Source organism: Microcaecilia unicolor, chromosome 6 (genome assembly GCF_901765095.1).
Source record: "Microcaecilia unicolor chromosome 6, aMicUni1.1, whole genome shotgun sequence".
Lineage (NCBI taxonomy): Eukaryota > Metazoa > Chordata > Amphibia > Gymnophiona > Siphonopidae > Microcaecilia > Microcaecilia unicolor.
In genome coordinates, this window is record NC_044036.1 from 96,828,930 (window position 1) to 96,854,370 (window position 25,441).

General features: G+C 41.8%; 1 protein-coding gene across 2 annotated transcripts in view; it reads left to right on the top strand.

Moving 5' to 3' along the window:
• The window catches only part of ACBD6 (acyl-CoA binding domain containing 6), a 255,828-nt gene that overhangs the window by 89,201 nt on the left and 141,186 nt on the right, over nt 1–25,441 (top strand). Inside the window, exon 4 of one of the 2 annotated variants that reach the window (XM_030206058.1) lies at nt 12,046–12,124. In XM_030206058.1, coding sequence (XP_030061918.1) covers nt 12,046–12,124 — 79 coding nt within the window. Of the gene's footprint in view, nt 1–12,041; nt 12,125–25,441 lie in introns of both variants that reach the window. The other variant, XM_030206059.1, reaches the window with a different exon arrangement.

Sequence of the window (25,441 nt, forward strand, 5' to 3'; positions counted from 1 at the left end):
TTTCCCTCCCTCTACTCCACCCTCATGAACATCAACACAAACTTGGTGGTGAGCTTTTCTCATGGCTGTTGGAGCTCACTGTCTTGAACATAGAGTCCACCAAGGCCCCTCCTATTCTACTTGAGGGTCTGCTTACTCCCCTCCTCACCCAGGGTTTGACATCTGCCCCCCTCCCACCAATCCCCCCTCCCTGCTGGTCTACCTTAAGGGTGGTCTTCTGTTGGTTCCCGGCAGCATTGCACGTATTCTGCCTGTGGCTTGCTCAAAAGCTTTCCCTCTAGCCTGTCCTGCCTCTTCTGACATTACTTCCTCTTTCTCCATGGGCGGGACAGGTCAGAGGATAAGTTTTGGACCAGGCCGCGTGCAGCATATATGCAATGCTGCCACTGCCAGGGATCAACAGAAGACCATCTTTAAGGTAGACTGGTGGGGAGGGGGGGTGATGTTGAATTGCAGATGGAGTGGGAGGAAAGAATCCAAATCGCGCTGAGGACAGGTATTGTGAGTGGAAGAGAGCAGAAGAAATATTTGGAGGAGACAGGAGATCCTGCAGCATAATTAATTTTTTAAAATCACAATAATTATAGTATTAATCGCAGAGTTAACTGCAATTATCTTGGAACCCTAGCTGATTCATATCCTTCACAGGACAAACAAGAGATAAGGGAATATTAAAGTGAGGATGATAAAATAAGGGTTCTGAACAAGGGTTAGGCGTTCAAAGCAGCATCAAAAATGTGGGCTTTTAGCTTAGATTTGAAGACGGCCTTGGAGCTTGATGGACCGGCTCAGGAAGTCTATTCCAGGCATAAGGTCCTAATTAGAGTGTAAGCTCTGTCGAGCAGGGACTGTCTGTTCATGTTCAAGTGTACAGCGCAGCGTACGTCTAGTAGCGCTATAGAAATGATAAGTAGTAGTAGTAGTTCATGCTGCCAGTCTCTTTATGCTTTTGTATGATTCTTAAGGCTCTCATGACATGCAGTTTTTGCAGCAGTCTCCCGACTGGAATACTCCTTCTCGTGTAAAACTACCACACGAGAACCAGGTCTTCCTGAGACAAATGCAGCCTGCACTTGGAATTTGTTTTTTTATGTTTGAACCAGTTTCCAGAATGGCCAATAGGCATTACATGTTTTGGTAATTCCTGCCAAAATTTATAGTGTCTGAGCTGTGGTTCTAGTTGTAGTGTAGTTGGCTAAACATTCTGTATTTCTGTTGGAAGACAACTGTCACGACACGTCTAGCACCCACCTGGGGTTAACCCTGCAGCCACCTAGAGGGTCCAGCCCATCACTGCTCAGACCCGCCTGCACCTGTGCTAATGCTCTACACTGGCATACCCTCCACCCCACCGCACTGGGTGGAACAGCTTTGAAAAACTGTATCCAGTAAAATGGTCTGTACAACACACTAATTTAATGTTCAAAAAAGTTCCAGTACACCACTTTCATAAGGTCATATGTGTTTTACCTGCACAAGATCCCTGATGCAGCCTTCATAGGTAAAATGTGGTCACTATAGGATTTTTTGTTTTATTAATAAACTTGTTCAATGATTAAGGACTTGAGGTTTTGTTTTCTTTAGGTTTTTTTTTTTAAATCTTGTTGCTATTTTTCTGACTCCATTTTTAGATTGTAAGCTCTATCGAGCAGGGACTGTCTCTCTGTGTCAGGTGTTCAGTGCTGTGTGCGTCTGGTAGTGCTATACAAATGTTAATAATAATAATTACTGAATTTATAGCAGCAGCCGTTTTGTTATAGCATCACAGATACTGATTTGGTGATTTGATTACTTAGGGGCTCATTTTCAAAGCACTTAGACTTACTCCTCCAGTGGTCACTGACCCCCAATCACCCCCCAAAAATGTGAATAAATATAGTACTCACCAGCCTCTATGACAGCCTCAGACGTTATAGCCAGGTCTCTGGAGTAGCCTAGTGGTGGATACAGTGCACTGTAGACAGGAGGATAAGTGAGAGTGGGATGTTTGACCACGGGAATACAAATCCTGGAGACAAGAATCTTAAAAAGTTTGTTTATTGATGAAAAGACTCAACACAACTGTTGTGTTTCGGCTGTCAGGCCTGCATCAGGAGTCTATAAAACTTACATATGCAAATAAAGAAAAATTAAGTAAAAAAAACATAAAACATATATGATAAAAAACCAAAGTAAGCAATAACAGGTCATCCCTTTAATACATAACTTTATTCACATGTCCTGTATGCCTAGTCCCTATTTTATTTATTTATTCATGTGTTTATATAGTCTCTATTTCATTTATTTATTCATGTGTTTATATAGATTTTACTGTACAGATGTTTCATGCAACATTAGCATTTTATGGGAATATTGTACATGCAAATATGTATTTATGTAAAAATCTTTTCAGTTTTCATTATAAGCTTACTGCCCGTAACTATACACATTATAGCATATCCTTCCAATATACTATTTCATTCATATGCTCTGTATGTTTAGTCCCTATTCTATTCATTATTTATATGTATTCTATTATATTCATTGTTCTTGCAATATTAGCACCTTATGAGAACATTGTATATGTGAAAACATTTTTTGATGTTTAGCAAAGGATGTTATTCCCACATTTTATCTTTTCATTTTAGTTGTTTTTTACCATACGTTATTGCTTACTGTGGTTTTTTTAATCATATATGTTTTATGTTTTTTTACTTAATTTTTCTTTATTTGCATATGTCTGTTTTATAGACTCCTGATGCAGTCCTGACGGCCGAAACACAACAGTTGTGTCGAGTCTTTTCATCAATAAACAAACTTTTTAAGATTCTTGTGTCCAGGATTTGTATTCCCGTGGTCAAACATCCCACTCTCACTTATACTTGTGTTTTCCCATGGGGCGTTCGAGTTCTCCGCTTGGTTGCGGATTCTTCTGAACTGTAGACAGGAGGACCCATACCCATACCTCCTCCTGCCTATTTCACTTGTGGTGGAAACTGTAATCCCTCCAAAACTCACTAAAAACCCACTATACCCACATATAGGTGCCCCTTCACCCATAGGGGCTGTTATAGTGGTGTACAGTTGGGGGTAGTGGGTTTTGGAAGGCTCAGCAGACAAGATAAGGGAGCAATGTGAGATTTGTACCTGGGAGCACTTATGAACTCAACAGCAGTGCTCCTTAGGGTGCCCCATTACTCTCCTGGGATGTCTAGGGAACCAGTCTGTTAAAAATGCTGACCGACCCCTCCTACATCGTAGTGGCTTGATTTTGTGTGTTTTTCAAAAATGGCCTAAAAAGATAAACAGACAAAGCACAAAACCTTGTTCGAAATGGTATTTTTGAAAAAAAAAAAAGATAGATGTTTTTTCTTTTTTCAAAAATGGTTACATTTGCTATTCAGATTTGGGACATTTATTTATTTATAGCAGCATTTATATAGCACAAAATGTCCATAGTCCGACTTAGACGTTATATCGAACATGTCCCTTCACGTAACTTTATAAGTCTAGTGCTTTGAAAATACACCTCTTAATATGTCATTTAATACAATAAAGTTTTAAAGTGGTTTATGAAAGTTAACATAAGGTATTACATATGATCTCTGTTCCAATGAGCTTTAATGAATCTTGTGAAAAGCTGTTTATTATAATTGGGACCACTTTTTCTGAAAAAGAACTGGCCTTTCCCATGAAAATATAGAACATTTAGTGTTCTGAAATCAAACTTAGCAGAATTTCAGTAGGAGGGGGATAATCGAACGGGGACGACCATCTCTAAGGGCACCCATCTCTAAGGACGGCGCCACGAAGGGGCGGGGCATCCCGTATTATCGAAACAAGATGGGCGTCCATCTTTCATTTCGATAATACCGTCGGGGACACACAAATTTCAACATTTAGGTCGACCTTAGAGATGCGCGACCTTGGTTTTTGCCGATAATGGAAACCGAGGACACCCATATCAAAAACGACCAAATCCAAGCCATTTGGTCATGGAAGGAGCTAGCATTCATAGTGCACTGGTCCCCCTGACATGCCAGGACACCAACTGGACACCCTAGGGGGCACTACAGTTGACTTCAGAAATTACTCCCAGGTGCACAGCTCCCTTACCTTGTGTGCTGAGCCCCCCAAAACCCACTCCCACAGCTGTACACCACTACCACAGCCCTTAGGGATGAAAGAGGGCACCTACATTTGGGTACAGTGGGTTTCTGGTGGGTTTTGGAGGGCTCACATTTACCACCAAAAGTGTAACAGGTAGGGGGGATGGGCCTGAGTCCACCTGCCTGAAGTGCACTGCACCCACTAAAAACTGATCCAGGGACCTGCATACTGCTGTGATGGAGCTGGTATGACATTTGAGGCTGGCATAGAGGCTGGAAAAAAGTTTTTTAATTATTTTTTGGGAGTGGGAGGGGGTTGGTGACCACTGGGGGAGTAAGGGGAGGTCATCCCCGATTCCCTCCGGTGGTCATCTGGTCAGTTCGGGCACCTTTTAGAGACTTGGTTGTGAAAAACAGGGACCAAGTAAAGTTGGCCAAATGCTAGACAGGGACGCCCTTCTTTTTTCCATTATCGGCCGAGGACGCCCATGTGTTAAGCACACTGCCGACACGCCCCCGGGAACTTTGGTTGTCCCCGCGACGGAAAGCAGTTGCGGACACCCAAAATTGGCTTTCGATTATGCCGATTTGGGAGACCCTGAGAGAAGGACGCCCATCTCCCGATTTGTGTCGAAAGATGGGATCCCTTCTCTTTGGAAAATGCCCCTGCATATCTCCTAAGAACAATTCTCCTTAGCTGTAAGGTAAAAATAAAGAATAATGGTGAAGTTATTATAAAGCATAATAGAAGAATAACAAACAACTCCCTAAGCATGTGAGGAACAATAGCGACCATTTCTAATATTAATTTAAAAACTAGGGATTTAATTTTTTTCTTGTTTAACGTGCTGTTGCCAATGATCTGTATTTGTATTTGTCATTGCCGAATAGCATAAAATGTATTCAGTACAGCTCTATCCTAGTTCATACTGTATATGTTTACAAACAAAATTTAAGAACAATTTGGCAACGCAAATAGAGTAATAGGGAGTTTAAAGGAATGAAAAGTGAAATTCAGCTTTTCTGATGCAGCCTACTTAACCCACAGTAATGAGGGAAATCCAGTGCACAATTCCAGGAGCCACTTTAACCAAAGAAATATTAAACAAGATAGCAAGTGGCTGTAGCTATAGACTGATACCAAGTACTATCAGAATTAAAGCTAATCTTATCCAGATATATTCCAGCTTGACCCTCTGCTGTTGCCATCCAACAACTATCTGTCGACGTCTACTCAAGCAGGAGCTTACTCATTAATAAACATTCTCAGTTGCTTTGGATCATTGAATAAATATCTGGTACCAGGAAGTTTAAATTGCATTAGTGTAGAACGTGTAAGAGCAATTCTGTATCTATGGCTATAATCTCCTTGTGCATTTGGAAGGAATTGTTTTCTACTGGCCTTCATTGCTAAACTTTTGTCTGAAAATAATCATTTTCTCTGAACATAAAAGATTCTCCGTAAGGCAAAAAAGTATCAGTTGGGGTCCAGTCAGTCTAGCAGCAGCACGCAACAGACCAGTACGTTGACTCATGGTAGACTTCAGTGGTGGGAGAAATTAATTCAATAGTATTTTTAGAACTTCTAAGAAATACTTCTTTGACATCTCACCAAGAGCCATTGAGAGCTCTTTTGAAAGATTTAGATAATTTAAACCTCCTAACCCGATTTTCAAGTGTCTCCAGTTTGGTGTGCATGACCACAGCATTCCTAATCATTGTGGCACTATCAGCACAGGTGACATTGATTTCTTGACCAATCACATAGGGGCTCTTTTACCAAGTCACGGTAGCATTTTTAGTGTTCGCCAATAATTAGCGTGCCCTAAATGCTAGAGACCCCCATAGGAATATATGGGTATCTCTAGCGTTTAGTGCATGCTTATTTTTAGCGTGCGCTAAAAACGCTAGTGAGCCTTTGTAAAAGGTCCACATAATATTTCCCTGAATATGACTCCTGACTTACCTATTGGTTTTGAGCCTTATGCTGGAGCTTTAGCAAAACAATAGCCAAGTCACGTACACTATTTTCTGCGGACTTCTTCAAGGTAGTTATTGGGAGAGTGTTTTTAAAGTGAAAGGTGTGGAGGGGAGAGTGGTACAGGGCTCGGGGCTGGCTGCTAGATTGAAAATCAAATGAAAAACTCAAATATTTTGTCCTTTCCTTTGCAAAATAAAAGGAAACAGAATGGGGAATATTCATGAAATTTCCTATTTAGCTTAAATGAAAGCACATCTCTACCAGGGACTGGGGTAATCTGTTGGCATGAGATAGTGGGCCACTAGCAAAAACAATCAAGCCAGGAGTGGCTTGTTTACTTATTTATTGGGATTTATTAACTGCCTTTATGAAGAGATTCACCCTAGGTGATATACAGCAGGTACAGTTTAGCAAAACTTTTACAGTTTTGTTAACAGCATAAGAGTAGTAAAATAACCAAGAATAAACATAAATACAATAAATGAGGTAAACTTAAAAACAGTAAATTGAAACCTAATAAAATAAAACTACCGTGAAACAGTATCAAAAATATACACATTTAACAGCATTGTAATTCAAATACCAGAGATGTTAGTGTAATACTAACATCACACCAAATAAGCATACATTAGAACATTCAACCAGCAGAGATATGCTTAATATTTTCTACAATAACAGCTTACCATATAGCAGAGGGACCAAGAGCAGATATATGATGCGAACAAGATGCATGGTATAGAGTCAGTTGGGATAATTTGATGGTTAGCTAAACTCAAGGCAAGTTTATTGTATAGTTAAGCAATAATATTATTCACATGACTAATTCGTTTACTATACAAATTTTATGTACACTCATTTCACATATCTAATACAATATCATCTTGAATTCTACTTACTTAAAAGCAAAACTTTATTATACAATATAATCCCAAATAATGTAACCTCTTAAAAACTAGAAACACTCCCCTAAGCAGTTATATTCATACAGATTGTCCATATGACAAGGAAGTTCTTCAAAATATTCTCTTCCACATAGATAGTCTATGAAATCTATCCAAGTTCCACCAATCTGTGTGTATTAAACATCCATTGCACTCAAAAAGTGCCCAGCCTTGAAATCTCAGTCCGATAATAAATTTAGAAGAGCTTTCCACTGCTTTAAAGTAATTTAATACCACAAGTAATCTTCATCCACACCATATTCTGTATAAAAACAGTTCAGGTCTCAACACAGGCTGTGTTTCATTGGTACTACAACAAGCAAAAGAATAACACAGTATAAAACATAGCCATACATATTCAAATAACCCCAATGTACAAAATTATAAATCTCAAATTTAATACCTGGATCAGTCTCTTCCTTTGGTTAGTGATAGCGAATGGTGCCCACCATCAGTGTCTAAAGCCAAGACGCTCGCACATGTGCAGGAATGAACTAACTTCCCACTGCTATATATAGTGCCATTAGTAACACCCAATCTGTCTCCTTATTTAACCTATTAGGCTCAACATTATTTGAATGATAAATTAACCTATTCCTTTAATATGAGCTGTCTCTCCACATCACCCCCATAGTCATTCCTAATTTGGATCAAGACTACATATTGCAGATCTTCTACTAAATGTTGAGTTGTAACCCAATGATTGACTAAAGGGCTATCCATAATCTGGAATCTGATGTTACTCAAATGCTGGGGTATTCTGAGTTTTATTTTTCTTTTGGTTTCACCTATATACCATAGTTTACAAGGACAAGTGATACCATATATAACACCACAAGAATCGCAAATTTGTTTTAGAGTATCAATAAGCAAGAGATAAGGAACTGATCTAAGTTACAGTGATTCCTCCAGTTCATCCCAGTTACCAGGCATCACAGATGCCAACACCTCGCCCCTCTTCGAACTTTACAGACCATCACCATGCACCAGAGAAGAGACTGGTGGGCTCAATCTTCCATCAAGCATCTTGATTTGCATCACTTAGTACTGCTGAAGCACCAACAAGTCTGAACATCATTACTCCACCGAGGGCTGGAAGGTACACTTGGGATTAATTGTTTATAGTTGCAATGTCAACAGGGGCGCTTACTCCAGAAATTCCAGCAATGGACTTATCCAATGCTAAAATATTGACTGTCTAAACAATAAAAGGTTTGAGATCAGCTAGTAGATGTTACTGTTGATCAGTGATTAGGACAGATTCTCTTATGGTTTATGAACCCTGGCTGTGCAACACCCTCTGCCTCAATAGCTAGAAGACCAGAAGCCTGGCTCTGGAATTGAATCCAGATCTTCCACATGGCAGCTTGCAGTTCTGTCACTTTGCCATCTGGCCAGCCTTTTATAGTGGATGTTTTTGTATATTATAGACCTAACAGTTGGTAGTGTTGGAGCTGCCTTTGTCCCTACTGATACAACTGTTGGGTGCAAAATTTGGTATGTTTCTTTAATGGACACAAACATGAGGAAGTCTTGCACAACAGCCTTGCCACTTGTCAAATGTATAAAGGGACAAATGTTTTCTTTCCTTTTTTAAAGATAAGATGTTGATAAAGAGAATATTTTTAATCATTTTTAATGCTAGCAGACACTGTGGGGATGGGAAAGGTCCACATACTATTAAAATTTGTTCATTAGGATATGAGGGAAATGTATGTAAATGAGCAAGGTTTTAGGATGGCTCAGGTGCCAAATTTCATTTTATTACACTGGTTGTTGATTGAAATGAACTGCTTTCCTATCCCATGCATTGTCCCTCTCATTTCTGTTAATTTTATGCAACCGGCCTGTATATAGCTTCTAAATCAGAATTTCCAGGTGTCATCAGAAGAAACAACTTTGGTGGCCCTGAAGAGGAGACAAAATGTTTCATCTGGTGCTTTTGTTTGTCCAAACTAAACAGTACAATCCCCTGCCCAAGCAATTATCATAAGGTGAGGGACTGGGATTTGAGGATCATGTGTGACAAATTAAAATGCTTCAGTGGCTAGTTCCTAACTTAAAGCTTCAACTGTAAATAAACAAGAGAAATAAAGAATCATTACCCAGGAAAGTGGGGAGTTACTCAATCTTTGTCAATACTACTACTACTACTACTACTACTTAACATTTCTAGAGCGCTACTAGGGTTACGCAGTGCTGTACAATTTAACAAAGAGAGACAGTCCCTGCTCAAAGAGCTTACAATCTAATAGACAAGTGAACGGTCGGTCCGATAGGGGCAGTCAAATTGGGGCAGTCTGGATTCACTGAACGGTAAGGGTTAGGTGCCGAACGCAGCATTGAAGAGGTGGGCTTTAAGCAAAGACTTGAAGACGGGCAGGGAGGGGGCTTGGCGTAAGGGTTCAGGAAGGTTGTTCCAAGCATAGGGTGAGGCGAGGCAGAATGAGCGGAGCCTGGAGTTGGCGGTGGTGGAGAAGGGTACTGAGAGGAGGGATTTATCCTGTGAACGGAGGTTACGGGCGGGAACGTAAGGGGAGATGAGGGTAGAAAGATAGTGAGGGGCAGCAGACTGAGTGCATTTGTAGGTAAGAAGGAGAAGCTTGAATTGAATGCGGTATCTGATCGGAAGCCAGTGAAGTGACCTGAGGAGAGGGGTGATATGAGTATATCGGTTCTGGTGGAATATGAGACGTGCAGCAGAGTTCTGAACAGACTGAAGGGGGGATAGATGGCTAAGTGGGAGGCCGGTGAGGAGTAAGTTGCAGTAGTCCAAGCGAGAGGTAATGAGAGCGTGGACGAGAGTTCAGGTGGTGTGTTCAGAGAGGAAAGGGCGAATTTTGCTGATGTTAAAGAGGAAGAAGCGACAGGTCTTGGCTATCTGCTGGATATGCGCAGAGAAGGAGAGAGAGGAGTCAAAGATGACTCCGAGGTTGCGGGCAGATGAGACGGGGAGGATGAGGGTGTTATCAACTGAGATAGAAAGTGGAGGAAGAGGAGAAGTGGGTTTTGGTGGAAAGACAATAAGCTCGGTCTTGGACATGTTCAGTTTCAGGTGGCGGTTGGACATCCAGGCAGCAATGTTGGATAAGCAGGCTGATACCTTTGCCTGGGTCTCCGCGGTGATGTCTGGTGTGGAGAGATACAGTTGGGTGTCATCAGCATAGAGATGATATTGGAAACCATGAGATGAGATCAGGGAGCCCAGGGAAGAGGTGTAGATTGAGAAGAGAAGGGGTCCAAGGACCGATCCCTGGGGAACACCAACAGATAAGGGGATGGGGGTGGAGGAAGATCCATGAGAGTGAACTTTGAAGGTGCGGTGGGAGAGATAGGAGGAGAACCAGGAGAGGACAGAGCCCTGGAACCCAAATGAGGACAGTGTGGCAAGAAGTAAGTCATGATTGACAGTGTCAAAAGCGGCGGATAGATCCAGGAGGATGAGGATGGAGTAGTGGCCTCTGGATTTGGCAAGGAACAGGTCATTACAGACTTTAGAGAGTGCTGTTTCTGTCGAGTGAAGAGGGCGAAAACCGGATTGAAGCGGATCGAGGATGGCATGAGAGGAGAGAAAATCAAGGCAGCGGCTGTGGACTGCGCGCTCAAGTGTCTTGGAGAGGAAGGGTAGGAGGGAGATGGGGCGGTAGTTGAAGGGACAGGTAGGATCTAGTGATGGTTTTTTGAGGAGTGGCGTGACTACAGCCAATAAGTTAGCTTGCATCAGTTCTAAAGGAAACCAAAATCTTTCTTAGCTGTGATATCAGTTGTTAGCCCTTGGTGTACATTATGTGATGATGGTGACCATTGAAATCAGTCTGGGTTTTTTTTTTAGTATGAAGGGTGTGGTGTTGAAAGCTCATGTATATAATCATCTTAGTATAATTTTCAGATTGGTACATTAAAAGGTAATGTAGCCTGCAAAAAATCCAGAGCGTTCTTAGTAATTTCATAGGGTCCCATTAGCTGAAAACTGGGGTTTTTTTTGTCTTTATTGAATATTGGCCAAATACTTTTTACTATCATTGCTTAACATTTCTGTAGTGCTATTAGGCATACATAGGGCTGTACAGAAACACACAAGAGACAATCACAATACTATTCTGACTAGATTGTAGTAATAAAGGTTGCCGTTTTTCAGAAAGATGATCAGAGATTTGGGGACATAGTAGACACTTCCCTAGCTGCAAAGGACTAAAATATAAATTAATACATTCATCCAGTTTTTCTTTCAGAGGAACGTTGCTTTGGAATGCATTACCACTTGATGTGAAAAAAATAAGTGACCTAATCTATTTTCGGAAATCACTGAAGACCTATCTCTTTAATAGAACATATCATAACGACCCATCACCTGAGCTTTAGTACATTACTGTTCTAATTGTTATTTCATCATCAACCTTGTTATACCCAATGTTTTATTCCACTATCTTACTCATATTCTTGTGTTATTATTAATTGTATCTCTACTCAGCCATGGTAATAGCCAGGGTGGAATATTGTAAGCCACATTGAGCCTGCAAATAGGTGGGAAAATGTGGGATACAAATGCAACAAATAAATAAATAAAATGATATTGATGCTTCTTGTGGAAGACATCAGTCTTAATACATGGAAATATGGCATTATTACTGAACCTACCACAGGAAGGCACCATTGGTGACTGTTCTGATGTAGTAAATGTACTATAGCAAAGTACACCCGCTCCATTTGCTTATGAATATGCATGATAAGACTTGGCGCTTGTGCTGATCCCACCCCTATGCCATCATTCTTTGGCCGCAAAACACCTATGCATATATTGCATAAAAGGTAGGTGCTCTGTTTTCCTAGAGGCTATTTTATTTGTGTATACACCAGAGCAATTTTGTAAGAGCAGACTTGAGCATATTAAGTGCTGCTTTACACGCTTAAGTCGCTTATAAAATTATCTTCCTCCCTCCCCTGTGACAGTCTTCAGACAATCTGCCCTACCATTTAGGTCCACCATGGGAGCACAGTCTATACCAGCAATGTTCCTTTCTTGTCTTTCAGATAGCAGAGAGGAAGGGTGAGAAACAGAAGACTGGGTTTGGTGGACCTGTTGTCAGCTGCTTGTACCAGGAAGAAACAATTAGGTATGTAACCCCCATTCTCCTGAATCATCTTCCCTGCCCTTTGCCAGAGAAAAGATTCTATTCATTGATTTATTTAACTTGGGAAAGGGCTTTTTTTTTTTGTTTCCTTTGCTGTATGGCTTATACCTTGGCTTGTAATAAATAACAGAAAAGAACTTTTAAGGTCTATAGTGTTTTAAAATCAATATTTCCCTGTATAGATGCCAGGTAATAACCTTTCCAAGTATGAGACAAGGAGAAGTCGAAAAGGGTTTTGCTGATGTTTTATCGGAATACAACATAGGGATGTTCAGATAAACTGCATTTGATTTATTTTTTACAGTACTTGCAGCAGTTGTGTTGGCAATGAAAATTACATTAGATCTTGAAATATCCACAGTAGTTTTGTGACTTGATTTTTTACAGAAAATCTTCCATCACATAAACAGAGTAACCACAGAAAGGATTAGATAATAGAAATTCAATGCTGTGTGTTTTAAGGCATTAACCTGTGTGTTTAATGCCGTACCTGTATTTTTAAGGCATTAAGAGTGTGCAAGATTCCAACTGATTCCAGGTGAAATTCCTGTCAAGATCTCTCAGGTCACACAGGTTTTAATCATTCAGGACACGGAGAAGACACACACAATACAGACATAAACACAGACTAAAAAATGTTTTTGTGTGGGAATGTTCCGTGTTGTTCTGCACAATAAAATCGTTGAGTTCTCATGTACTGTCATTTATGACTAGCATTCTTCTAGTGGTTTATGTATTGGGCGGGATGTGCTAGTGAACCCAGAGAGGCACTGTTCTGAGGAATAAAACAGGTATTTTTGAAGCAAGGGGCAAATTTCACACAGACCGCTTCCTCTAGATTTTGCACCAATTTTGAAAGTGTGAATACATTCATATTTTCATTTTGAAAATTGCCTGGGAAACAAAGTACCAACAGACATTTGCACCTGCTGTTTTCTTGGGGTACTTTTTCATGGAAAATAACAGATATTTACGTGCATGCATTATTATCCTCCCCAAATTACACGTGTTCCCAGTAGTGCTACTTGCTGATGCACTAAATATACACTTGTTGTGAATCCCTGCACCTGCTTTTAGCCAAGCTAAAGTTGCTCTGTTTTACACCAGCTCTTTTACCTAGGTGAGTGGCAGTTGAAAACTGCCTTCCTTATGTATTACATCTCTTTACCTTCCTACTTCCTGCATTCTGTAGTCTGACTATCCTGTGCAAAGGAAATTTTTAGTATTGTATATTGACTTGACCTTATTGTGTATGTGAGGAAAGTGATATAAACTAACCTATTATTTAAGTTTCCCAAACTATTGCACCTCTGCTCCCAACCTGCTATCGCATAATGCTGGGCAGTTGGAGGATGCTATGTATTTATAACAGAATGGAAGTAATCCTGCTAACTCTTGTAGCTATCTTGCCCCTCCCCTGAGAGCTAGATCAAACTATTGCACAGCCAAGAATGATTGATGGGCTCTAGAATTGATTAGTTGTTCCGTGAGACAAATGGACTGTTTTGGCAGGAAATACCAGAGGTCATTCTTTGTGGTCAGGGATACATAGATCTGTGGAATCTTAAAGAGCTCTGACCACCCCTGTCACTGTTCGCTTGCAAAGTTGCTGTCTGTACAGGGAATGGCTCTATGATTTTCATTTTTCTGTATACAAAACACTGATCAGAGTATGAAATTACAGCTTGCACGCTAGTCACAGGCAAACAAAATTGATCATGAAAGCAGGTTTAGATTTTATTTGGTGCCTTTTCTTTCAGGTATGATTTTGGAGGGAATTCTATAAATGGAGCTTGAAATTCAACACTGGAAAAAATTGGCACTAAGTGTGATTTCTGTAGAGGGCATGTGCCAGGGGTGTAGCTAGGTGGGGCCACAGGGGCATGGGCCCCAGCAGATTTAGCCCTGGCCCCCCTAATTTCACCCCCCGCCACCGACCCTCCCCTGCCACATTCAACCCCCCTCCTGCCGCCGCCAACCCTCCCCTGCCGGCACCGCTAGGTACCTTTTCTGGCGGGGGTCCCCAACCCCTGCCAGCCAAAGTCCTCTTCAGCGCCAGTCTCCGGCACGTTGCTGATCTGGATTCTGTTTCTGTGAGTCCTGACGTCCTGCACGGACGTCAAGACTCACAGAAACAGAATCCAGATCAGCAAACGCAGCAGACACGGAGACCGACGCTGAAGGGGACTTCGGCTGGCAAAGGTACCTGGCGGTGGCAGGGGAGTATTGGGGAAGGGGGTCAAAAGGGATGGGGGAGGGGCGGCAGCGGCAGCACCAGGGAGGGGGTGAAAAGTGGCAGGGGGGGTCGGCAACGCCGGGGGGGGGGGGTTAAAATGTGCCCCCTCACCTCGGGCTCTGGACCCCCTCCCGCCGAAGTCTGGCTACACCCCTGGCATGTGCCCTTCGTAAAATCATGCTTAGCACCAATTCCCATGCCTAACTTTAGGTGCCAGACTTACACCTCCTGAAACCTGCTGTAAATGTTGGCACCCTAGTTAGGTGTGCTGAGGCTGTATTCTATAACTACACATGCAGCTTTTTGGAACACTCCTGACCCGTCCATGGCCATTCCCCTTTTGAGTTACATGCTAGTAAAGTTAGATGCCATGCCTTATAGCATAGTGTTCAGCCAGGTGCATGTCCACATTTTAATGAGTGCTATTTAATTTCAATAATTCATTATTAGCACCCAGTTATTGATAACTAAGGGCTCGTTACTCAATTAATTTGCGCACGCATCTTGGGCGCATATACAACATGGAGATCTGGGCACCGTATATAGAATTGGGGGGTAGGGGGTGGAATTTGTGTGCCGTCTTTTTATTTTTTTGTTTTCTTTGTCTTTGTAGTTTCCTTTAGCTACTTTAGGACATCAAGTTCAGTTGGAATCAGAAGCAGGATCTATTGTCTTAAGTCTTCATTCATAAGGATTTTTCTCCTATTTTATCTTTCCCCTCTACCCACATTCTTCATGTAATCCTCGCAGTGACTATCCTGGGTTGGAAGCCATGTACCAGGGCTCCTTCCAAATCCCTCTAGTCATGTCCTAGGTATGATTACCATGTGTGTCAGCATTACACAGTGATTGATTCCTTCCCGGCCTGGGGCTGTGAATGCTGCAATTGGGGGCTGTGGGTTTTGGAGAGCTCAGCAGACAAGATAAGGGAGCAATGGTGAGATGTGTACCTGGGAACTTTTATATGAAGTCCACAGCAGTGCACCCTAGGGTGCCCTGTTGCTCTCCTGGAATGTCTGCGTGGCCAGTCTACTAAAAATGCTGGCTTCTCCTATATCCCAATGGCTTGATTTTCTGTGTTTTTCACTTGGACTTTTTTTTTCTGAAAATGGACCAAAAAGATAAACACACAGAGCACAAAAACATCTTGCATGTGGCCATTTTTGGAAAAAAATAAAATAAAAATGTTTTGCTGTTTTGAAAATGGCTATGAGGCTTATTTTCAAAGCACTTAGCCTCCCAAAGTTCCATAGAAACCTATGGAACTTAGCCTCCCAAAGTGCTTTGAAAATATGCCTCTATATTTCCTATTCGGATTTGGGACGTTTAGTGCAAAATGTCCAAAATCTGACTTAGACGTCATATCGAAAATGCCCCTCTTGATGTAATAGTTTTTGTGAAAGCTTACCTTACGTTTTAAGTAAATAGACACAACTTGACTGAACAAATCGTTAACCCTTACATCAGAATTAGTCACCCATAAAGAAGTCAAAAGAAAAAGTATAGGCCCAATCTTTAAAGGATTTATGCTTCTAACTTTGAGCTATGCTCCTACATTGGCCTTTAGGGCTGAGTGCCTAATTTTATGCTCGAAATGCCTTTAAACCCCTTTACATTTAGGACCATAAAAAGTGGGTTGGAAAATAAGTTAGGAGCTTAGCAAAGTGAGTTTCAGCATTAGACTTAGGCAGGCCTAAATTTGTAATTGCGAAGGTCAATATTCAGCCAGTGGTAGTCGGCATTGTTTTTGGCTGCCACTGGCAGTATCTCTGGATATTCAGTGCTGAGACATGTCTGGGCACCAGCATTGAGTATCTGGTTATACATAGCCAGATAACACTTATCCAATTAAGTGCAATATTCAACACTTAACCAGATAACGATAGGATTGCCGTTTATGTGATCGTGTCTAGCTGGTTAACTTAACCACCCACAAAATAGCTGGTTTTAACTTAGGTGCCAACTGGGTATATTCAGTGGCACTATCCTGGCCATTTAAATCGCTTTGAATATCAATCCCATACATTTTAAGCTCCTAAATTAAGATGAATTTTCTGCTGAAAATAGGGCACATATTTAGGAGTGTAGCCTTTTCTTTTTCTTTTTCTTTTTTAATATCAGGCCCTCTATTTTTAATAAGAACATAAGAAATAAGCATTGTCATTCTGGGACAGACTGAAGGTCCATGAAGTCCAGTATCCTGTTTCCATCAGTGACCAATCCAAGTCACATGTATCTGGCAAGATCTCAGAACAGTAAAACAGATTTTATGCTGGTTATCCTAGAAATAAGTTGTCAACATTTTCTAATGATTATAATTGACATTTTTCCTAGGCTTTTCTTTGAGGGTAATTTTTTTTTTAAACCTTGTTTATTAACATCCAGAACACTTGCCAACATCCCCTCCTCTTCCACTGCCCTCCCACCAACATACTGAGGGTAAATTTGTAAAGCATTGTCTATATATGAAGCAATCGTGCAGGCATATACATGCATATATGTTCTACCAAGAGCATGCATACTTTAGTGCAATTTGCATGTAGCAGTGGTTTCCAAACTTGGACCTGGAGGCACCCCAGCCAGTCAGGTTCTCAGGATACCCACAATGAATATTCAAGAGATAGATTTGCATGCAGTGGAGGTAGTGCATGCATATCTCTCTCATGAATATTCATTATGAATATCCTGTAAACCTGAGTCACTGGGGGTGCCTCCAGGACCAGATTTGGGAACCACTGGCATATAGGCATTCCTGGGGCACAGTTTGGGTAGAGCTGGTGCAGATTTGCGATGTACATACATAACGTTATAAAATACATATGCACATAACACGTATAGGGGTAATTCAATAAATGGCATCCAAAGATTGGCACTGGGATGATCTGTGCTAATTTATTATTCAGCAAAGGGTGCTCTGTGAGGAACCTTTACAAAGGCTGATGTAAATACTGGTGCCCAACTAATTGCACTTAGGTACATAAATGACATTATTCGGTAACATTGCACCTAAATTCTAGGAAGGCTCCTAACCCACCCATTCCCCTCTCATGGCCACCTCTCCTTTGGAGTTGTGTGCTATGAAATTTAGGTGCCCATATTATAGAACAGGGCGTATGGCAGGGTGTAACTCCTAATTGGTGCCAATTAAGTGCCTGTTAACACCGGTTATTGATTAACACCTAATTAGCTAATTAGTTTATGTGCAGATCTGCGGCCTGTGTCCAAATTTATGCACTCAGCTTTGGGCAACCTATACAGAATCTGGCGGACAGAGTGCACGCACACATTGCACCTTCTTTCGAGCAGATGTGAATTTATGTGGTACTAGGGATAGTTCTTAGTGTCTACTTTATAAGGGCACATAGATGCCTGTGGGGTCTTTTTACCAAGCTGCAGCAAAAGGGGGCCTGCGTTGGTGTCGGTGATTGTTTTTGACCTGCGCTGAGGCCCCCCCTTTACCACAGCGGATAAAAGGCTGTTTTTAAAAAAAAAAAGAAATGACTGTGCAGCAAGTGTATCACTTGCTGCAAGGCCATTTCAGGGGGGAGCACTTACCACCATCCATTGAGGTGGCGGTAAGGGTTCTCGGGCTAACCTGGCAGTAACTAAGCAGCGAGTGGCACTGCCCGATTACCGCCAGGTAAACACTGGCGCTACAAAAATTAGCACGCTGGGGGTGGTAACTACCACTGGCCTGCTGTGGTAGCCCAGCTGTACTTCTGGTTTAGCGAGCAGTGAGCTGCATTGGGTTTACCGCCACTTAGTAAAAGACCCCCTGTGTTGCCTTTATAAAATAGGTGCTTTTTTTGAAATTTCACATAGGTGTCCTGTTTTGAAATTATTCTTCAAGTGAAAGAATGCTAAGATGACAGATCATTCCATGAGAATTTTCTTTCACTTGGAGAATAATTTCAAAACAGAATTCTCATGGAATGATCTGTCATCTTAGCATTCTGGATTTTCCCCCCTCTTTTTTTCTGCATATATATTTTTTTCTGTACTTCTGTCATTTCCTCTTGTGTTTGCTTTCCTTCTACCATCCACAGTTCTGTTTAATTTGTCCTGTTTCTTTTTCCAAACTCCTAATGTCTCACAAATCTATTCCTTCTCCATTAGGGAGGTGCATTATTAGCACACCTTAAATTTACTGGATGCAAAATCGATTTAACCTACAGTTCAAATTAGCACACACAAAATTCTAATGTGCATTACATTTTTTTTTAAATAAATCAGATTTGTGACACAAACTGAAAAAAATCCCAAAAGTTGTGAAAAATTCTGAAAACAAACCAAAATGTTTTGACTATACCCATCTCTATTCTCTATCCTTCCTTGTCCCCGGCCCTCAGCCAGTCCCATCCATATCCCATTATTTTCTCCCAGCTCAGGTTATTTTAGAATCATATCTACATGTGAATAGCAGCATTTACACATACAGATCCATACTATATAGAAATTTCAAGAGAATGTGGTTTGGGTAGGACTAAAATCTACACGTGTATTTCTTGTGGTACATAGGGAATATTTGTGTATGGGGAAAAATGTCCATGTTGGGGTTTACACAAGCTGATAGACATGCATAGGTTTTACCAAAGTGCTCAGTTTGATCAAGGTTTTTACATGAGGGATTAAGGAAGTTGTACTCCTTAATCCCACATAGTATATTTCCACCTCCCAAATGAACAATGTTAAAATTAGAGCCTCACTATTAATAGACGGGGCAGCTACATGTGGAAGGGACAAAAGCTTCACTTCATGTGTAAGTACTGATACCTCCACATGGAAGTTGCCGGGTTCTTTCATTTCATTTTTTCAACATGTATAATTGTAAAGTGGCCCTTCCACATATATAGTAACATACGTGGAGGAGCATAATCGAACGTAAACGCCTATCTCCATGGGCGTCTATGTCTGAAAACGAGTACGTGAAGAGGCGGGACAGACCATATTTTCGAAAAAATGGACGTTTTTCAGCTGGGCGTTTGTTTTTTTTTAGCGATAATGGAAACTAAAAACGTCCTAATCCGAGCCATTTGGTCGTGGGAGGTGCCATGATTCGTAGTACACTCGCCCCCCTGACATGCCAGGACACCAACTGGGCACCCTAGAGGTCAGTGCAGTGGACTTCAGAAACAGCTCCCACATGCATAGCTCCCTTACCACGGGTGCTGAGCACCCAACCCCCCTCCCCCAAAACCCACTACCCACAAATGTACAACACTACCATAGCTCTTAGGGGTGAAGGGGGCACCTACATGTGGATATAGTGGGTTTTGGAGGCCTCCCATTTACCAGCACAAGTGTTACAGGTAGGGGGGATGGGCCTGGGTCCACCTGGCTGAAGTGCAGTGCGGTACCCACTAAAAGTGCTCCAGGGACCTGCATACACGCAGGCCTCTAGGACTTGTTGCTGCTATATAACATTGGCACAGCAGTTGACACCTGAAGACTAATCTCTCCAAAAACGTCCTTTGTTGGAATAAGCACGCTTACTCACAGTTAACTGCAGATCAGAGGTTGTGCCCCACTGGCAACGAGTCTCCCTGGTACTGAGATTAGCAGTAGGTCAGAGCTGGCAGAATGCTGTACAATGCCCTCTTTCAGCCACATTCAAGGTAAGAACTAAGTTCTGTAACATGGCTAACACGTGAAAGGGATCTAAAACTGCGTACAAAGATGGCCACTACCTCATAGACTACCGGAAACAAAACAGGGCACACACTGACCCAATAAGCAGGGGGAAAAGCACCATGGGAGTAGAGCCTACCAACTACCAACATTGTGAGCATTTGCCACAAGCTAGTGGAATCACGGAGCCCAATACCCTACACCCACCACAATGCATTGCTGATGTGACTCTGCAGTGCGCATAACAGAAAAGGTGTCACACTCACCCGAGAGCCACATCAGAACCAGGGAAAGGCTGTCACAGGATAGAACACATTCTGCTGTCATGGAGGTGGGTACGGCATTTGAGGCTGGCATACAGGCTGGAAAAAAAGTTTTTAAAGTGGGTTTTTTTTTGGTGGGAGGAGGTTAGTGACCACTGGGGGAGTCTGGGGAGGTCATCCCCGATTCCCTCCAGTGGTCATCTGGTCAGTTGGGGCACTTTTTTGGGACTTGTTCGTGGAAAAAAAAGGGTCCACAAAAAGTGACCCAAAATCGTGGTAAAAACGCCTTTTTTTTCCGATTATCAGCTAAAGACGCCCATCTCTCCTCGGCCGATAACCACGCCCAGTTCCGCCTTCACCACGCCTCCGACACACCCCCATCAACTTTACCCGTTTTCGCGACGGATTGCAGTTGGAAACGCCCAAAATCGGCTTTCAGTTATACCGATTTGGGTGCCCACGGGAGAAAGACGCCCATCTCCCGATTTGGGTCGCAATATAGGCGTTTTTCTCTTTCGATTATAAGCAGGATAGTAACATAGTAGATGACGGCAGAAAAAGACCTGCACGGTCCATCCAGTCTGACCAACAAGATAAACTCATATGTGCTACTTTTTGTGTATACCTTACCTTGATTTATATCTGCCATTTTCAGGGCACAGACCATAGAAGTCTGCCCAGCACTACCCCGCCTCCTAACCACTAGCCCCGCCTCCCACCACCGGCTCTGTCACCCAATCTCCGCTAAGCTTCTGAGGATCCATTCCTTCTGAACAGGATTCCTTTATGTTTATCCCACGCATTTATGTTGCAGGTATTTTAGAAAGGCTTTGCATTAGCTACCGGGATAAAATTTGGGGAGCAGACCGACACTCAGAATAAAGATGAGGCAGAGTTCTTTTCTAAATACCACTATAATTGAGTACGTCCCAACCTGGCCATCTGAGTTCCAATCTCTATGTTCTAAGTAAAGTGAGACTCTATATGGGTTGTCTCCTTTCTCCTCCCCATTTATGTTTCTCTCTTCTTTTGCTTCACTTTCCTTTTCTTGTCTTCCTCTCCTTTTCCTATTTCTGTGCATTCTGATTGTTGCTCTGATCCCCATAATGTGATCTGGACACCATTATTGTGCTAGTTATATTCCTATCCCATGCCTCTTCCATTAACAGTATTTTATTCTGGCTCCCCAATGACTTGTCATTTCAATGCATAGATGCTGGTAATTTACCTATTTGGGGAAGCCGAAACAGAGGAGCTGGAGTGGGGGGATAGCCCTGGATTGCACAATTTTCTCTCTTCCTTTATGCTCCTCCCTAGGGAACTCTGATTCACATAATTTCTTGCTTTCTCCTCTCTGTGCCCCATCCTCTCTCACTTGTTCTCTTTCTTACTGCCCCTCCCCCCCACCAGGCTCATGCATTCTCCTCTCTGTGGCCCACTCCCTTGTCACGCTGGAGCTAGAGAAAGTATTTTCTCACTTCTGGTTGCTTTTTGGCACACTGTGCTGGCTGTGACCTCCTGCTTTCTTGCCTTGAGTATCCTTAGTGTTTGCACTGTTGTCACCCTAAACTGTCAGTATTATGTGATACAACTCCTGATCCATTCTGCCAGTCTTGGTTTTAACAAGGCTTAGCCAGGTGCTTATGCTCAAATGTCATTTCTGCTAAGAAAATCTGCAGTCATGCTGGCTATGGGCAGTTGTCATTGGCTTTCAGAACTGCCTTAGCTTCAGACACATTATGTCCCTTTGCCATTTATTACAGGGGCCTAGAAGGAGGTCTCAATACATCAGGATACATGCCAGATTTGAGGGTGTTACTCAAGTTGTCTGTGTCTAAGATAATTCTATACCTGTCATGCAGGAGGAATAATTTCATTTCTAAACTAGCCCCTAAGTCTGGGGAAAAATAAAAGACTCAAGGTTCATTAAATATCATTGGTTGTCTAACTTTCTGCTCAAGAATTTGAGTAGTTTGGAGAGCTTAAAAATATTGCTTATATGAATTGAGATGTAAAAGCTTTGACAAGCCAGACTAGGCATCAGTGCTAAGCGTAAATAGATCAGGATTCTGACATGGTGAAAGTTTCTTCCGCCCATCTTGTGCTTGAACTGCCCCAGACACCTGAAGGGCAATTCTGTCCTAGGTGCCCACAGTTATGCGTGCCTTCGTGTACACATATACACAGTAAAGTAGCACTTTATGCATTATTCTGTAAGGGTGTGCATAAGTGCCAAAAGGCTTAACTACAAGGGGCATAGGGCTCCCAGTCATACGCATAACTTACGGAATACTGTAAGTTACGCACATTCCAGACATATTTAGAGGCCTGCAGCCAATGTTTCCTCAAAGGAGTGCTCTGGTGTATGCAATTTTTCTTTTCGTGTAAGCAACAAGTTTTAAAAGCCAACCATTTTTCAGCACCAGTATTTGCATGGTATTTCTGTATGTAGCACAAAAAAACTTTTGTGAGCACCACGTAAACTCTGTGAGCAATGTTCTTAAATGTATGAGCAATTGCTCATGCGCTGCACTTAGTGGGAACTTTACCTGTAATCATACAGTCTATTGCTGGGCACCCAGTTGTCGTTAAATTGTACACTCCTATCATGTTTTTGTTGGAGTGCATAACTGAAAGCTCCCTGTTATAAAATTGCCCCTTGGTGGAAAAGATTCAGGATTTAAGGAAAAAAGCTTCCCCTCATTCTATAATTAGGTGCCTAGGTGGCAAGTGTGTGTGTGATTTATAGAATCCAAGCACTTATGTGCAACATGGGCACCAAGAATTGGCTTTTATGCACATAAGTGCTAGATGTTATTCTATAAAGTACAGACCAAAGTTGTGTAGGGGTGAATTCTATATATGATGCCGAAAAAGTGCTGTTCTATAAGCTGTGCTTAAAGTTAGGAGCAGTTTATAGAATGGCTCTTACGCCCAGGACTCACACCTAACTTTAGGCATGTCCATTTGCACCAACTGAAACAGAATGAAAATGTACACACCTAATGGGGCCAGTATCCCCCATATTCTAAAACAATTGTGCATAAATGCTAGGAATGCCCCCATTCTGCCATGACCTCCCATGTTCTGCACTTTTTTTTTTACTTACTACTACTACTGCTACAAATCATTTCTACAGCGCTATGAGTCATACGCAGCGCTTTACAATTGATACTTGCCCTAAAATTTGGCACGTGAGTTTGAATTAATCTATTTAGTGCCATTAATTGCTTGTTAAAAAGCCAATTATTGGCACTAATTAGATTGTTATTCAGTTAAATTACACACGCAGTTTTTGGTGGCTTTTATAGAACTAGGGGGATTTCGCATAACTGTGAAGAGGCATGCATGTGAGCGGAGCATGGGCAGGCCATGAACGTGTTGCCAAGCAATGCACACTGCTATAGAACACTTTCAATTGCATGGCCTGCCATAAGTGGGCGCATCTACATTTTGGTGTGCCAGCATGGCTTTGCACTAGTATTCTATAATGGCTTAGGTGCATCCATCATGCTGTCTACGTATTGGCCGTACGTACTTGGCACCTCCAGTTAGGTGTGCTAGTGCTACACACTGAGTGCTAATTCTGTAACAACTGTGTGCTAAGATCCTGTTATAGAATACTAACACAAATCCAAATTTAGGCATGACCATTTTTGCCAGGTCAATGGCAGACATAAATGGACATGCCTAAGTGCACTATGCAATGCACATATCTTCTACTATTCTGTAAGTTTAAGACACGCCCATGCCCCTCCTGTGCCCATGTGTACACTCCTGTGCAGTTACAGAATAGCATGTACTGCACTTACACACAGAAGTATCAGTGTTGTCGACATTTATGTGTCCAGTTATAGAATTGCCCTTCTTATTTGTTTGTTTTCTAACTCCCATCCATCCATAATTCTGAGTGGCTAACAAATCAGCATTTGAATAATCAACAGCTGAACAAACTATAATACCTAACTATACTACCTAACATATCTTTCCCTGATCAAGCAAAACTCTGAGGCAGCCTCTCCCCCCCTCTTTCACCATGAATGGGATAAGTGTGGTGGAGCATGCTTTTTATGAAGTTAGGCTCTATGGATTACTGAGGAGTTATCTAATCTGTGGTTTAGGCAGAAAGAATGGAGCATAAGGAGATCATTTTGTGTTAGAGGACCTTCAATTAGGCAATGGGGTTTTGGAAAACAGAATGGGTTGGTGAAATGTGGATTAAAGAACTTCACCACAGCCTATGTTAGAACCGGTGTTTCCAAACCGTTTCAAATCCAGGACACACCTATTTAACAAAATGTTCTGCGCAATACCAGCCCTGGCTTAGCAGGCAGTGTGGACTTGGATGATTACTCATATGCTGTTGAATTTGTTCTTCTAGGCATTGTCTGTGAATTCTGCCCACAAAACCCCACCAGAGTTTTGGATAGCTGAAATTTGTTCATGCGTTTTGAAGAGAGCCCTTTTATGCACTGGAACAGTAGCGACTTTGATGATCTGGTATTAGGAAAGAAGCCTCTCCAGTTAGCTTTTTTTTTATGACTTAGGGGTCTTTACTAAAGTACGCTAGCATTTTTAGCACATGCTAAAAATAGGCACGCGCTAAACGCTAGAGACGCCAATGTATCCTATAGGCATCTCTAGCATTTAGCGCACGCCTATTTTTAGCGCATGCTAAATACACTAGCATGCCTTACTAAAAGACCCCCTAGTCATCCAAAAAAAAACCCCCACACACAAAATGTCCATGTCAAATCCCAAAGTTCCTTCAAAAACACTGCTGGTAGTTCATGATTTATATCAAAATAAAGTCCCATAAGTACTTAGCTATTTGATATAAATCATGAACTACCAGGCAGTGTTTTTTGAAGGACTTGGTATTTGACATGGACATTTTTGTGTGTGTGTGGTTTTTTTTTTTTTTTTTATGACTTAAGGGGGTCTTTTAGTAAGGCATGCTGGCGTTTTTAGCCTATAGGACTACTACTACTACTACTATTTAGCATTATATACATTGGCGTCTCTAGCGTTTAGTGATTGCCTATTTTTAGCATGTGCTAAAAATGGTAGAACGCCTTAGTAAAGACCCCCCTAAAACAGACTTTGTGGGTTTGGGCTGTTTTTTTTTTGTTTTTTAGGTGAGCAACTTTTTTGTTGCCATTTGTGGAGGGT